This window comes from Pristiophorus japonicus, chromosome 4 (assembly GCF_044704955.1).
Source record: "Pristiophorus japonicus isolate sPriJap1 chromosome 4, sPriJap1.hap1, whole genome shotgun sequence".
Lineage (NCBI taxonomy): Eukaryota > Metazoa > Chordata > Chondrichthyes > Pristiophoridae > Pristiophorus > Pristiophorus japonicus.
In genome coordinates this window covers 193090143-193105809 of record NC_091980.1, presented here as the reverse complement: position 1 = coordinate 193105809, position 15667 = coordinate 193090143, and the positions used below count along the sequence as shown (strand labels likewise).

Below are 15667 nucleotides of genomic sequence, written 5' to 3'. Positions count from 1 at the left end.
AACCATTGAGATTATTTCTGAACAGTCAAAATGAAAACAAAAAGTTTTTTATTACATGCTTTCAAAGTGTTAATAATTCAGATGTTCAAAATCATACTCCAAACCTACAGAGGAACTTGACAGCTACCTGCTGCTGCAGCATCGCCAATTGCTTGAAGTGTGAACCGCCCAACACTTAATTTGCGACTGGTGTTGTCTATGCCTTTGTTTTCCATTTTCTGTTCTACTTTGGCGAGTTCGTTAATTACCTGTTGGTACCGTTCCATAAAGATCAGTTCGCCATAGCAGTAAGAAGACTGCATTTCAAACATCAACGCCACCTTCCAAGAAAGCAAAATATAATCCAGTTAGTCACTGCACTTTTGACTAAATGCTGAAATGTGGCACAGTATGATAATATGGTACTCACATTCAGTGCTATAAATTAGGGATGAATCAAAATACAACAGCAACCATAAACATGTTAATTTGAACATGCAACATATTGCACTGTGCTGTTAATAATATGGTATAACAATTCATTAAAAAACTCAATTTTGTTTAAATTTACATTTTTAACACTAGTCAATCTGTGGCATTTCACAGAGTCAGAGGAATCGAGACCAAGTGCAGTCTTCAGGTTCAATGGGGTTTGAGTGAGGGATGACTGGACAGAGAGGGGAAGGAGATGGAGAAGAGAGAGGGAAAGAGAGGGGGGAAGAGAGGGCATAGGGGTAACAGACAGGGGAGGGGAGAGAGTAAGGGAATAGTTTTCTTACCTTTCTGCTGTTATTTGACTAATGCTTCTAAAATATATATTTTTCATTCTTAAGAGGTGAGCATCGCTGGCAAGGCTGGCATTTATAGTGACTTACTCAGTCACTTCACAGGGTAGTTAAGAGTCAACCATATTGATCTGGGACTGGAGTCATATATAGGCCAGACAGGGCAAGAATGGCAGGTTTTCTTCCCTAATGGGACCATTTCAGTTTCTTAATAAACCTAATTCATAGCTTATAACCTGAGCTATATGGTCCGTTAGTGTTATCTGTCCCTCAGTGAGCTGATCAGCAAATGGAAAAGTCTATAGTTCATTACCTCCTAGATTACTTTGCACGTACAGTCACAATATGGTTCTTAGAATGCACAAGTTTGCCTCCAGAAGTGGTCTTTTGCTCTGGGCACAGAAGAATCTATCTGAAGAGTGTCCAAATCGTAATAATTGGTTATGCCATCATAACCTTACCTTAAAAGGAATCATACCAGAAAAGCTCCAGCCTACTGCTTAAGTTATCACAATGTTAACAGTCCTACTGTGAAATTATCATTTTAATTAAAGGTACCAAATAAAATTTAACATTTTCATTCAAACTTATGCTGTCCTACCAATTGTAGCTACTAGTTTCATGTTGCTTCTGTTCTTTCAGGGAGCTCAGATATCTCAGTATTGAGACAAATCCTCCACATCTGTCTGAATTATTTCTCTCTTGCTCGCCTAAAAGTGTTGATTCCTTGCTCAGGCACAATCCCACCAGCACTGCTCACTTGTAGGTAACTTGCCTTAGTGATCATTATTCATGCACGAGTCTTGCCAGTGAGAGCCAACAGGTTATTTAACTGCAGAAGCATCACAACAAGCCTAATCTTGTCCCCAGCCAATATCCACCAGACATTGCAGGAGCCTTGTTTGATTTTCCCTTCCCCAACCCAGCGACACTGAGGTTCAATGCTGTGCCCTGATCAGTGACCTGAATAAGATCAATTAACTAAGTACAGATCAGTAATCAAACTACCGAACTTCCTGGTCCATGTAGTTCAGCTACTCAAATGGATTAACTTGCTACACCTTTGTGGAAGAGGGAAGATGTTGGTCTGGCTGCACACAACAGGAAAATTTAATTGACTTATTTGATGAAAAACTGATCTATCAAGAAAGTACTTCAAGATGAATTAGTAGTAAAATCATCATTAGCGACAAGACTCACACAATGACTCTCAATTTCTTTAGGGGTTCTCAATGAGCTAAATACTATACAAAATGGACCCCCCCCCCCCCCCCCACCCAGCTCAGCACATGTTGCTTAGACATGGGTTCAGTCAAATTTGTGTTACCCAACCCTATATAGAGTACTGCTTTCAGTTCTGGGCACCGTACCTCAAGAAGGATATTTTGAGCTTGGAGGGTGTACAGGGAGCCCAGATTCACCTGAATGATAGCGGAGCTAAAAGGGTTAAATTATGAGGACACGTTGCATAGACTAGACTTGTATTCCCTTGCATACAATAGATTAAAGCGCAATCTAATTGAGGTGTTTGGTAGTGCAGAACAAGGGGGCATAACCTTAAAATAAGTGCTGGGCCATTCAGGGGTGATATCTGAAAGCACTTCTTCACGCAAAGGGTGGTGGAAATCTATAACCCTCTCCCCCAAAACACTGTTCGGTTTAGGTCAACTGAAAATTTCAAAACTGAGATTGATAACATATTGTTAGGCAAGGGTATTAAGGGTTATGGAACGAAGGCAGGTAGATTCAGTTAAGATATAGATCAACTATGATCTATCAGAACAGAACAGGATAAAGGGGCTGAAATGCCTACTTCTCTTCCTACGTTCCCATGTCCAACAAAATTAGCAGCTGCCTGGACTAGCAGGTGCCCTTGAATTATCTATACAGACTGTCAAGGGACTAAAAATATGATACACTCTGCAGACAGGAACATGCAGCGAAGGGCACCATTTTTGCTGTGATTTTATGTGGCAATTGAGGCTCAGTAAAATTGAATACATTATCTTTTCATGTGGTCTTAGACAGTTTTTCGATGAACACCAAATGATAGTTGATTCATCACCACAACACAAAACTAATTCTCCAATAAGAAATGCAGAAGAAGTGTGGCTTTACATTATGTTCTTATTTGCAAACTCCAGCTTATACACAAGAGATGGGTATTATTTTATCTCCCTGGAAAGAGAATTTAAGTTACCTGATGGGCTTGGGCAAAGTTTCCTCTCAGGATGCTGGAGATGAGAAGGGACTCTGGTGGAGCCAGCATCAAGGGAAGTAGAAGATTACGGCCGGGAACGCGAGACTTAAATCCCCGTTCATTTGTTACAGCCATATTTACGACACTCCCGTCTGTAGAGATTGTCAATAAGTACAAACTAATACATGATCTCAGAACATGCAAAGAGAAAACAGTAATACAAATACTTTCAATAATATTCAACCCAACAAAAATGTAACTTAGATACTTAGGATGGGAACTGTATTTCACAGAACATAATACCAGAAGTTATAAATGAAGTTATGTGTACACGTACTCAGATTTGTTACCAATTTTTTTTATCCAAGTTATGTTAAAAGACACCCTGAGGAGATTTTATACACAACTCCTCCCTTCTACAACTAATGGCAAAATTGAAGATAGTAAGCAACATTCTCAAAATTCAATGCATCTGTTGGCAGTGAAAATCCATAGAACACACCCTGATCTCCGATTGCCATGATAAACCGCGCACCTCGACAAGGAATTACACAATCAACCCAACATGGTTTGTTGCCAACTTCATTGGATGAAAAGTGGGATGTTTACATCCAAGTTTGAAGAGCGTTTATGTTCATTCTACACAGCACTCCAGTTGTTTGTTACAGATAATGGGGCTGAAATCACGCTCCCCATGGGCACGTACGAGGTGCGCACACACCCGTGGGGTCCCCGTAAGTTCCGGGTTAAGGTATGTGAAGTGCATTCGCCGAAACCGGCACTTGCAATCTGCTGTTGACAGATCACACGTATGCGAAACTAAAGGACCTCCGCGGACTATTTGCCCAACCCCTGCCCAGCAAATGTCCTTCTTTTATCAAAGACTTTTGGGTTCCCTTTTATATTAGTCACTAATCTATTCTCTCATTCTCTATTTGCTCCTCTTAGCCCTTTCTCAGATCTCTGTACTTTCAGTATTTATTTTGGTTTTCTACTATATTATCAACCATGCATTTTCCATAAGCCTGCTTTTATCAGCGTAAGACTTTTAAAGTACTGAAAAAGATATTTTTTATAATAATTTAAACATTTTAAATCCTGTTAAATAATGCAAGTTTATTTTTAGAGCCTTTAAAAAAGTAAATTTATTGTTGTTTTAAATAATTAATTAAATTCCATTTGATTAAATTTGAAATATGTCATGGTTTTTTAAGTTATTTTCGGTGTTTGTGTGTTTTTGGGGGTATTCCCATTCATACCTATGTGAGATACGGAACTCACATAAGTATGAATGGGAATTCCCCTATTCTGATAGGTTGGGCCAGTCCACGTGATCCCAGTGATGCATACGAAACCCACACACTCCTGGGCTACATGTACATCTACAAAGGCCTTCACGTAGAGGGTCAGGACCAGAAGTCTCCACCAGGTAGATTCGTAGAAATTTTTCAGGTCTGAAGCCTCCAACCACAATTTCTGGGCCAATGAAATTCTAATATTTCTGTCACAAATAAAATAAAAAGAAAATCTTACTGATGTATTCTTTGAAATTCTATTGCGTTATAACTAACATACCTGAGGTGCTGGTACTTAAATCTCCACTCATGCTCTCCACTGTCAACTGGGAACTGGCTCTATGCTCTGTTAAGACAGAAAATTAAATGGAAATTGTACTGAGAAATATTGCCATAGGAAATTAGGATATTGAGCATCTCGGGTAATACAGAGGCTCAGTTGGTAAATGCGCTTCCCGATGTGGAACTGTCTGGGGAGTTTCAGGTTCGACCTTCAATCGTGGTTAGATTTGCTGATCTCATCAGAGTGGAAACAGGGGTAGAGCGTTTTGCAGCAGAATCATGGAGTAAGCAAAGTGGTGGGAAGAAAACAAGTCAATGCCTTCAGAGAAGGGGGGGGGGGGGGGAATATTGCATTTCTTACCCATCCTGCTTCTTCGTATTCTGCTTCTCCTCTTTAGTGTAGTGTGCTTTGACAGAGGTGGATATTTTTTTGTGAAGCACGGCAAGTCTCCTTCTACAAAAAAAAACATTGCTGCTTAACACAACTCATGACAAGAGAGGCAGCAACAACAACTTTCATTTATGTAGCACTTTTAACACAGAAAACCGTCTCAAGTCTAACACATTCCAGGTATCAGATATGAAGAACCATAAAGCAACAAGCAATTTATAAATGTCACAGAAACAAGCCAGAATTTTTCCCGCCTTCTCCTGAACACATCAACTTGCGCTGGAGTATAGTTCCAAAGGAACCAGGAGACTGGCAGTGCCCTTTCAGACTGTGAAACCATAGGTGTAAGAGCTACATCCAATCTAGTCTTCACTGACATCTACGCATACTCATTTTCCAGCAAGAGTCACTAAATAGGAATCAGGAGTTGGAGCCCTGGCTGAATGTGTTTGCCCAGGGTCACATATGCTAAGTGAGGTGCTCCAATGCTTCCTTGGCTGAGCAAACTAACCTTAGCCCAGACTAGAAATTGAATCAGGGACTCGCCTGCCCTGTAAGGCTCAGCATCAGTGAATGGCTGCCTTGAACCAAGTTCCCTGCCGACCTCCACCCACCTCCCTGCAACACAAATAATCTTTTTTTAAATTATATCATCATTTGTGAGCTTTCTTGCTTTAAAGTTGGCACCTTGTGTTAAAAATATCAGTTTTTCCTCTTACCATCTCAAATCTTTGCCATCATATTTATCCTAATATAGACTGGGATAGTAACAGTATAAAAGGCAAAGCGGGGGAGGAATTCTTGAAATGTGCGCAAGAACTTTCTTGATCAGTGTGTTTCTAGCCAATGAGAAAGGAAACAGTGCCGGACCTAGTTCTGGGGAATGAAATGGAGCAAGTGGAGCATGTTTCAGTGGAGGAGCATTTGGGGAACAGAGATCATAATATTATCAGGTTTAGAATAGTTATGGAAAAGGACAAGGTGGAATCAAGCGTAAAAATACTTAACTGGAAGTGGGCTAACTTCAGTGAGTTAAAAGGGGATCTGGCCCAGATTTGATTGGAATCAAAAATCGGTTGGTAGGCAAAACAGTGGAAGGCCTTCAAAGAGGAGATAATTTGGATGCAGAGTGCATGCATTCCCATGAAGAGAAAGAAAGTGCATCCAAAGCGACAGCTCCATGGATGACTAAAAATATAGGGCCCAAGTTTGCCCCCACGCTTAGAATGGCGCAACTCCATGAGCTGCGCCAACTTTTTAGAACAAAAACCGCGCCTAAAAGTTACCTTGCTATTCTCCCCACAGTTGGAACAATGAAGGCCCTCGGCGTAGCGCAGCACAACGGGCGGGGGGGCGGAGCCAGATCCCGGCGCTGAAAACTGTGTCGGGACCTCTGTACATGTGCGCTAGAGTGTGCGCGCATGTGCAGTAGCTCCTCGCCCCCGAATGTGTGCAGGCTGTGTGGGAGGGGCCCAAAGCACGCCGTCCCTAACCCTGGCCGAATGGGCTCCCTGCCGAGACCTGCGGGAACAGTTCTTGCCGCGTTCAGCCGGGAGTACTATAAAGAACATAAAGTCCGTAATAAATGAGTTTAAGGTAAGTTTCTGGAGAGAAAATGATTGAAGGCTATAGGGAAAAGCTGGGTTTCTGGGGTTGAGATTATTTAAAAAGGGATGGGCTTGTTCCTAAACATGTGTCTGTTCTCCCCCACCGCATGGAGTTGTGTGTTTTTGCATTAATTTCTGAAGAATCAATTACAATGAGCTTTTTCACAGTGGCTCAGCCATTTGGGGGTTTACAATGACAAAGCTAAAAATATATTGTTGTGCAGACAATTTCAAATAATTTGATAAACTATACAAAAATCACGAGGCTATAAAGATCCTGTGTTACTGGATGTTTTAAAGTACTTTATGCGGCTTTTATCTCCACCTACCCATTGCGTGTAGATTTGTGATAGTTTACCTAGGATTCTGTAAAAGCAATCAATATAGTAAAGGAGGGGCAGTTCTGAAGCACGTCTGATTTAGCAATGCATGAAGCAGTAAGCTTATAATTCAAGATGTAAATTCGGAGGAACTGGCTGAGATAGTCGGTTGTGATTAGGCATGTCAACAGTTAATTAGCAAATTTACTATGTCAAAAAATAGTTATGGTGTGGGATGGTGTAATCATTTTCAAAACATTATAGTGATTGATTTATTGGTTGATTTATTGATTTATTTATCATTTATTATTGATGATGGCTCTTTATTTGTAAAAGTGAAATGTTTAATGCTTGTAAACTTCCCTTACCCACCCCCCTTCCCCCCATCTCTCGGTCCCTGCGCCTAATTTCTAAAGTGTAGGCAAGGTTTTTCTGAGTGTCCAAAAATCTGCACTTACTCCATTCTAAGTTAGTTTGGAGTAAGTTTTCGCTGCCTAAACTTGCAAAACAGGCGTAAGTGGCTGGACACGCCCCCTTTTGAAAAAAACTGTTCTAAAATGAAACTATTCTAACTCACTAGAATTGGAACAAACTAAATGCCGAGAATTGCAATTTCTAAGATGCTCCATTCTAAACTAGTTGCTCCAAAAAAATAGGAGCAACTCAGGCCGAAACTTTAGCCCATAGAGATTAAAATGAAACAGAAAAAGGAGGCTTATGGAAAATGCATGGCTGATAATACAGTAGAAAACCAAAATAAATACTGAAAGTACAGAGATCTAAGAAAGGACTAAAAAAAGAGAGAATATGAGAATAGATTAGTGACTAATATAAAAGGGAACCCAAAAGTCTTTTATAAACACATAAACAGTAAAAGGATAGTAAAATGGAAGGGTGGGGCTGATTAGGGACCAAAAAGGACATCTTCTTGTGGAGTGAGAGAGCATGGCTGAGATACTAAATGAGTACTTTGCATCTGACCTCACGATAGAAGAGGATGCTGCCAATGTAGCAGTAAAGGAGGAGGTAGTAGCGATATTGGATAGGATAAAATTAGATAAAGAGGTATTTAAAAGGTTGGCAGTACAGGTTGAACCTCCCTTATCCAGAACTCCATTATCCGGAACCACCCCTCGCCCAGAACTATTTCCGGCCACCGGGTGGCGTATGCGCAGAACTCGAACATGAACAAATTGAAGTCCTTCCTCGCTGCCGACTCTCGCAATCGCTGGCCTGACCCCGCGATCCACCGCCACCCGGCCCCCCCCATGATCTCTCTGCTGCATTCCTGCCCCAAGTCAGCCAGCCCCAATATCCCCTTGCTCAGTACCTGTACCATCCAATTTAACGTGACCACCCCTTGTCCGGAAAAATCCCTCAGCCAGTACAAGCCAGGTCCCAAGGGTTCCAGATTAGGGAGGTTCACCCTCGACTCAAAATAGAGAAGTCACTCGGGCAAGATGGGATGCATCCTAGGTTAATGAGGAAGATGGAAATTGAGGATGCTCTGGCCACAATCTTGCAATCCTCCTTAAATATGAGGCTGGTGCCAAAGGACAGGAGGACTGCAAATGTTAGTCACCTGTTTAAAAAAGGGAGGGATAAACTCCAACTACAGGCCATTCAGCCTACGCCAGTGGGGGGGAAACTTTTAGAGTCAATAATCCAGAACAAAATTGATTGGCATTCGGAAAAGTATGGGCTAATTTATGAAAGTCAGCATGAATTTGTTAAAGGTAAATCATGTTTGACTAACTTGCTCGAGTTCTTTGATGAAATAACGAAAGGGTTATTTAGGGTAGTGCAGTTGATTTTGTGTATATGGACTTTCAAAAGTTTTTGACAAAGTACCCCATAATAGACATGTAATCAAAATTAAAGCCCATGCGATTAAAGGGACAGTAGCAACGTGGATACAAAATTGGCTAAAGGACAGAAAGCAAAGAGTAGTGGTGGATGGTTGTTTTTCAGACTGGAGGGAGGTATACAGTGGTGTTTCCCAGGGATCAGTGTTAGTACCACTGCTATTTTTGATATATATTAATGACCTGGACTTGGGTATATAGGACATAATTTTAAAATCTGCAGATGATACGAAACTCAAAAATGTAGTAAACAATGAGGAAGATCAGGGGGTCATAGACAGACTGGTAAAATGGGCAAACACATGACAGATGAAATTCAACATAGAAGTGTGAAGTGATTTTAGTAGGAAGAATGAAGAGAGGCAATATAACTAAATGGTATAATTTTAAAGGAGGTGCATAAACAGAGAGACATGAGGGTGTATGTATACAAATCTTTGAAGGTGGCAGGACAAGATGAGAAGGCTGTTAAAACAGCATATGGGATCCTTGGCTTTATTAATAGAGGCATAGAGTACAAAAGCAAGGAAGTTATGCTAAAACTTTATAAAACACTGGTTATGCCTCAGCTGGAGTATTGTGTTCAATTCTGGGCACCACACTTTAGGAAGGACGTCAAGGCCTTAGAAGAAATTTACTAGAATGGTACCAGGGATGCAGGGGGTTGTTCTCCATAGAGTAGAGAAGGTTAAGAGGAGATTTGATAGAGGTATTCAAAATCATGAAGAGTTTTGATGTTTCCAGTGGCAGAAGGGTCTGTAACCAGAAGAGACAGATTTACGGTGATTGGCAACAGAACTAGGGGTGTTGTGAGGAAGAAAATTACGCAGCGAGGTGTTGTGATCAGGAATGCACTGCCTGAAAGGGTGGAGGAAGCAGATTCAATAGTAACATTCAAAAGAAAATTGGATAAATATTCAAAGAGAAAGTTTTACAGGGCTATGGGGACAGAGCCGGGGAACAGGGCTAACTGGATAGCTCTTTCAAAGAGCCAGCACAGGCACAATGGGCGGAATAGCCTCTTCTGTGCTTCTATAGCCACCAAAGCAGCTTTTTTATCATGTGACAGGAGGAGTTTTATAAGATGCAGGAGTATGGTTGCAAATACATTAACAAACAGGAAAAAAGCATTCTGTGTAAATTCTGAATTCCCATTATCTTGTAATACCTCCAGGTTTATCGCGCTTAAACAAAATGCTGGGAACACTGAATTACTACATTTGGTCAGTAGGATTTTAAATGCACTGTCATTATGCTTTTTTTTTCTCATTCTTTAGTTATTTTTCTTGAACTACATTTTCTTAAATCCTCTTTTGGGGTCTTTTATAAAATCAATGTTTTGTTAGGGAATTGGCACAATTAATGGGATACCAGCAGGGTAAAGCCAGTAAACTTAATGTAGCCACTGAAAAAACTGCAGACAGGCACTTGCGAACAATGCATAGCATTAAGAAAGACAGCACCTTATTTATTAAATTGTAGCACATTAAATTAATAATCATAGATGCTTTCCAAGGCAACTACGGTGTAGAGGTGAATAAAGTCAAGTAAGGAAATGTCTAGTGTAACCCATCTATGGAACCACTGGTCTGGAGTTTGTGGTCAGCGGTGAAGGAACGGTGCTTGCCATTCACCTCACCAACAGCTGCCCACAAAGTTTTTGTGTGCTTTTGAGTGGAAACTTCCTCTAATCAGGCGTCTGATCCAGCACAGTGCCCTCTACAGGGGATCTGTGGCATCTGTGAGCAGGCCAAAAGAACAGCGAGGCTCTTCAACCAATCAGATTGAAGAATTCACATTGAAACACGCAAAGTCTAAACCAGGAAGTATAAATTAGATTTAAATCATGTACAGAAAGCAAAATAAAGATTGGGAAAGACAGATGGGATTAAGAGAGAGAAATAAAAGTGACAGACAGAAAAAGTTTTTTTAAATTGTAATTTGTTTTTTAAATCTCCGACACTAATAAACTTCTGAAGGAATGAGACTCCACATTTGTAAAATTAGATTTACAGGGCTAGAGAGGTTGTGTGGCAGTGATTATCACTTATCACGCCGTTAAAAATTCACTTACTCCTGGATGCATCCACCCTAACATTTTCTGGCAATTTAGTGAGGAACTAGTGGGCAAGTACCCTAACATCACGCCACTGCCCTGATTTTAGTGCCGAGTCCATCAGCAAGGACTATTATAGTGCAACCTGTGGAGGAGCAGGGTATCTCTGACAGCAACTTCCGGAGTTCCACATTTAACTGTACATGTACTCTCCGATTTACTCTGTTATAATGGTCAGCGCTGTTAACCTCACCGTTATCTATGCAAAATCCATGCCATTCATTTCCAATGGAGCAGTTACACCTCTCTTTGACATGCTATGCACTTCAAAAACTTGCTGTTCACACTTTAAAGTGACAAAAATATCAAGAAAGGCAGTCTTTCCTGCTTTTTTCCTGTCCTAGAGTCTGAAATTTACAACCACCTAATAATCTGCAAACTTTCCTCTACAAAGTGCAATTAACCTCTGACTGACCTCTGGCTATGTTTACTTAGAGCAGTTAGATTTTGTAGCCTTAAAGGGAAAGGGCAGCCTAAATATATCTCCACCCAAACAGAAGAACACTCATTATTGTAAAACTACACATCATCTATCTGACTTATGAACAACCCAATGGGAGACTTAGTAAAAAAAAAATGATTGAACAATTGTACATTGGTTACAGTAATGGTAATTAATCCAAATCTCAAATTAACACCACGGTTTCTAAATCTAAGAAACAAAGTCCTTAGAATAGAAGATTTTTTAAAAAAAACAGAACTTCATTGTTATTCAAAACTTTTGAAAGTAGACCTGCCCAGTTCAGACCAATTTTGGGCGGTTCCCGCATATACTCAATATTTACAAAATTCTTACCGGCCGTTTTATTGCTTGTCACAACTTTATATCTCCATTGGGCTTCACAGATATACCTGGAAAGTTGTGCTAATCTGCTGCCAAAAGAGTCTGCACTAACTGAACAATTCAGGCACTCCACTAGCTGCACATCTTCTTTAGGCACATTCCCAGGTATCCAAGGAATATGACATTTCATTGCCTCCAGGTGACCCTTTATCACCTCCAGAAATATGTTCATCGTCACCGCATTCACTAAAAAGTCATTCCCGTGACTTTTTATGCTCATTGTAAAATGCCGCAGATCTAGATATTCCAACTGTTCTGTAGTTGAATCATTTTCTATAGACCTGGACATAAAGTTTGTTGTCGTCAGCTTCTGCACGCAACCATTATGGAGGGATCGTGAACTCTTTTGTGTAGCCTTCTCTTCCAACCCAGTACTTGAGTGCCCACAATGCACAACATCATTGCCCACAAGTCCTATTGTGGATTCTAAGTGTTCGACAATACTGCCAAAATCCTTCACTGTCTGTATATGTTCAGTGTCCCCCTCTTCTTCAAGGCAAAATTGTCCTTCAAGTCCTGCTTTATCCCCATGGAGGTCATTGTAGGACAAGAATAGTAATGAGAAGATATTCTCCAACACCTCCAACCGTAAAGGACCAGGGATCACATGCAGAAACTCCTGGCACCTGGATAAATACAACTTGAAAACTGCAGAACAACCTGTTTGAGCAAATAAACAGTGTATTATTTCTAAAAACTGTATTGCTCTCAGTTGTCAGTAAAGCATTTTCAACATTTTACAACGTAGAAGGCATTCGACTCGGGATTGGCTGATTGCTCAGATGGTTACTATCACATCTTCTGCAGAACTCAGTCACACAGAGCATTTGATGCTTGATCTCTGCTGAGGTAACTAATCTCAGCATGGGTCGCAGCAGGAGTGATACAACTGTCCACATCACCCTCAGCTACAAGGGTGGGAAAGGGCACAATAAAAGGCAACCTGGGTTCCTGCACATTTTCCAGTGACCTCACATCTAGGCTCACAAAAAAGTGGTCACTTGGTTATGGTATCAAGTGATGCTGGTGCTGAAACCAGACGCCACCACACATCAGTATTTTCAAGAGAAAAAGAATAACACGTTGGAGAGGGCAAAAGTGTGGAAAAAGAAAACATGGTAGCTGAATGTTTCTCTTGACTGACTAGCATTTTATCCATTTAAAAAAAAAATGTAATTCTACTCATATATAGTGGCTGGAATGTAAAATACAACTCCGTCCTCCAAAAAAAGGGAATTCACCTTATTTTAAATCTGGTCAAATGTATTTTTTGGGATACATTACATTGAATTGGAAGACAGTCGTACTTGAACTTCTGCATTAGAATACTTTAAATTGAATAACTGTCCAATAAAAAAAAAAGTGTAGATGGTGCTTCACATGGATGCACCAACACATTGGCACAATGCACATTGGCAGTGCATGCTGGCACAATGCACATTGGCAGTGCATGCTGGCACAATGCACATTGGCAGTGCATACTGGCACAATGCACATTGGCAGTGCATGCTGGCACAATGCACATTGGCAGTGCATGCTGGCACAATGCACATTGGCAGTGCATGCTGGCACAATGCACATTGGCAGTGCATGCTGGCACAATGCACATTGGTGGTTCTGTGTCTCAGCAGGACATGTACCCAAACTCAACTGCAACATCAACTAGGTACAAAGGATTGTTTTGTTTAATGGAGATGGTTTATGAAAGAGAAAATAATTTAACATTCAAAAAAGATTAAAATAAATGTAAGAATATAATTACATCCAGACTTTTATTTATTTAAAACTGCATAAACTTCTAGATTTGAAAGAGAAGGTATAATGGAGACTATTTAATTGCTCATGGAAGTACAGATATTTTTTTTTTTACCTTGACTACAGAGTTGATCATTTTCTAGTGAAATATCTTTAACAGCGGCATCCAATGACCAATATGGACAGTCCTTACACAAAGCTGGCTGATGTGCTTGTATACAGAGTGCATACATAGCATATTTAATGGCACACAATGCTTGATACAACGTCACATTCCGTCTCGGAGTCATGCTCAGCGATCTTGCACCTATCAGCATGCCAAAAAGAGACAAGTAATGCAGAGGAAACAGAAATTTTCCCTAAACCAGGTGAACATTTTGCATTTAATTACAGTTTGACAATTAAGCCAACTGAATAAATAACAATTATCAAATTCTTGCAGGCTGCAGCACTTCCTCCAGAAAAGGCTAATATCTTGTTTCTTTAAGACAAGGGTTCCCATAGAGAAGAAACCTCAACTCCTCTGATACAAGATTCTACAGCAGCACCAATAATTTAGATTATATATGTCAACTCTCAGAGCTGTGTACTGGTGCCCCAAGGGACCAAGAAACTGACTGGTGGATGGAAACTTGTGTCCTCCAATTCCAGAGTCATTTTCAAACATGTTATGAGGGGCAGGCAGTTCAACCAGTCACTCTAGTACATGTCCTAGCGACCGACGTAGTGATATTGCCAGTTTCTCTTGGCCAAATGAAAATGCATAAAACACAAAGGGGGAGAAATTGGCCTCTTTTGCGCCTCTCATTAGTGCCTCCGGAAGACGATAACGGGGCACTAACAGCTTAACGATCGGGCACAGCACAATTACCGACGCCCGCAAACTTGCATGGCGTTACACCTTATGGCCTCGTTCTCATGCGCCCCGGAGATCGTGACGTCATCCGATGTGCAGCATCCTGTTATCGCCCCCGATATTAAATTTGCTTCCACCCCCTGCAGCATCGTCGGGCTTTAACAGCGGTAGCTGCAAGTGGCATTGTGACCTCGGCTGGCCGCTTGTGGAGTGGCAATTAAAGGCAGTGGTGGTCACCCCTGTTTTGCTGCTTATTCAATTTTTTCTATCAAGTGATTGAGCAGCCCAGCACTCAGAGTGCTTGGGGCTGCACTTCGTGGATCGCAGGTTCCGTCACCCACTATTCCAAGCACTACCTTGAAATCACCTCAGCATTGGCCCTTCCCTTTAAATGGAGGGAAGGAGCCTGATACCGTCCTTCTTGCTCCGTTTAGCACTCCAAGGGAAGTAGTAGCACTTGATTTAACGCTCCCCTTCCTTCCTGGAGCGCTAAACCGGAAGTTCGCGTCTGCTTGAATTGTGTAGCGCCCGGCGTACTTGTGTGTTCCCGCAAAAGTTACCGCCCCAAATAGAGAGATACGTGATTTCTAGCCCAAAGACTCAGGAAGAATAAAATAGTTGAACACATCGGGTTAAAAAGATAACAAATTAGCATCCACTGAATTCAATTCAGTTCCCCAAGAAATGGTAATATTTTACCCCGTTCATGTAAACAATATTGCAACTGCGTATCGCCTACTGAAATCTCTCTCACTTCAATCTTCTAATTTCAGATTGCACTCCACATAGTATTCTAGTCATAGTAATGTCACAGAAATGCCTCAGCTCAAAGTAACCAAAAGAAACTAACAATTGTCATCACCCTTGCAATTAGCGGATTGTTTCTGGAGTAGGTCAATGACATCTTCCACTTTCAGTGCAGGCAGGTTGGTAAGGCGATGTAGACTATACAAAACAGAATGGCAATCCAGACTGTACAAGTGCTGAATCAAATTCTTCTCAGGAATGCTGTTTCTAAAGATTTATTTAAAAAAAGAACGGAAACACGAGATCAGAACACATATCTTTGGCTTGTCATTAATCAAAACAATAGGGCCGATTTTAACTCGATCTGCCACACGGGCGCTAAAATTGAATTGTTGCACTTGCTCAGTACCTGCTCCAATTGCTCCCGCTGCCATTTTGGGAACCTTTACAAGGGCAGGCCAGGTGGCCACCTAAAGCAGGCGGGAGCCTCTATATGCAATGCAAATCAGGATCCTATGATGTACATAGAACTGCAATTGCAATTCTGAGGTACAAATGGACAGAGTAGAGAAAAAAGCCCAGGAAACATTGCTTTTGATTGGTGGGGCCAGAAGTGTTTTTCATG

General features: G+C 41.1%; 1 protein-coding gene across 3 annotated transcripts in view; it reads right to left on the bottom strand.

The window, feature by feature from the left end:
• The window catches only part of zfyve26 (zinc finger, FYVE domain containing 26), a 121248-nt gene that overhangs the window by 92113 nt on the left and 13468 nt on the right, over positions 1-15667 (bottom strand). For 2 of the 3 annotated variants that reach the window (XM_070878970.1, XM_070878972.1), the window contains exons 9-15: positions 15146-15309; positions 13555-13746; positions 11637-12344; positions 4903-4995; positions 4540-4605; positions 2965-3116; positions 128-320 (exon numbers count right to left, since the gene is read on the bottom strand). In XM_070878970.1, the coding sequence (XP_070735071.1) occupies positions 128-320; positions 2965-3116; positions 4540-4605; positions 4903-4995; positions 11637-12344; positions 13555-13746; positions 15146-15309 (1568 nt within the window). The remainder of the gene's footprint in view (positions 1-127; positions 321-2964; positions 3117-4539; positions 4606-4902; positions 4996-11636; positions 12345-13554; positions 13747-15145; positions 15310-15667) is intronic. The other variant, XM_070878971.1, reaches the window with a different exon arrangement.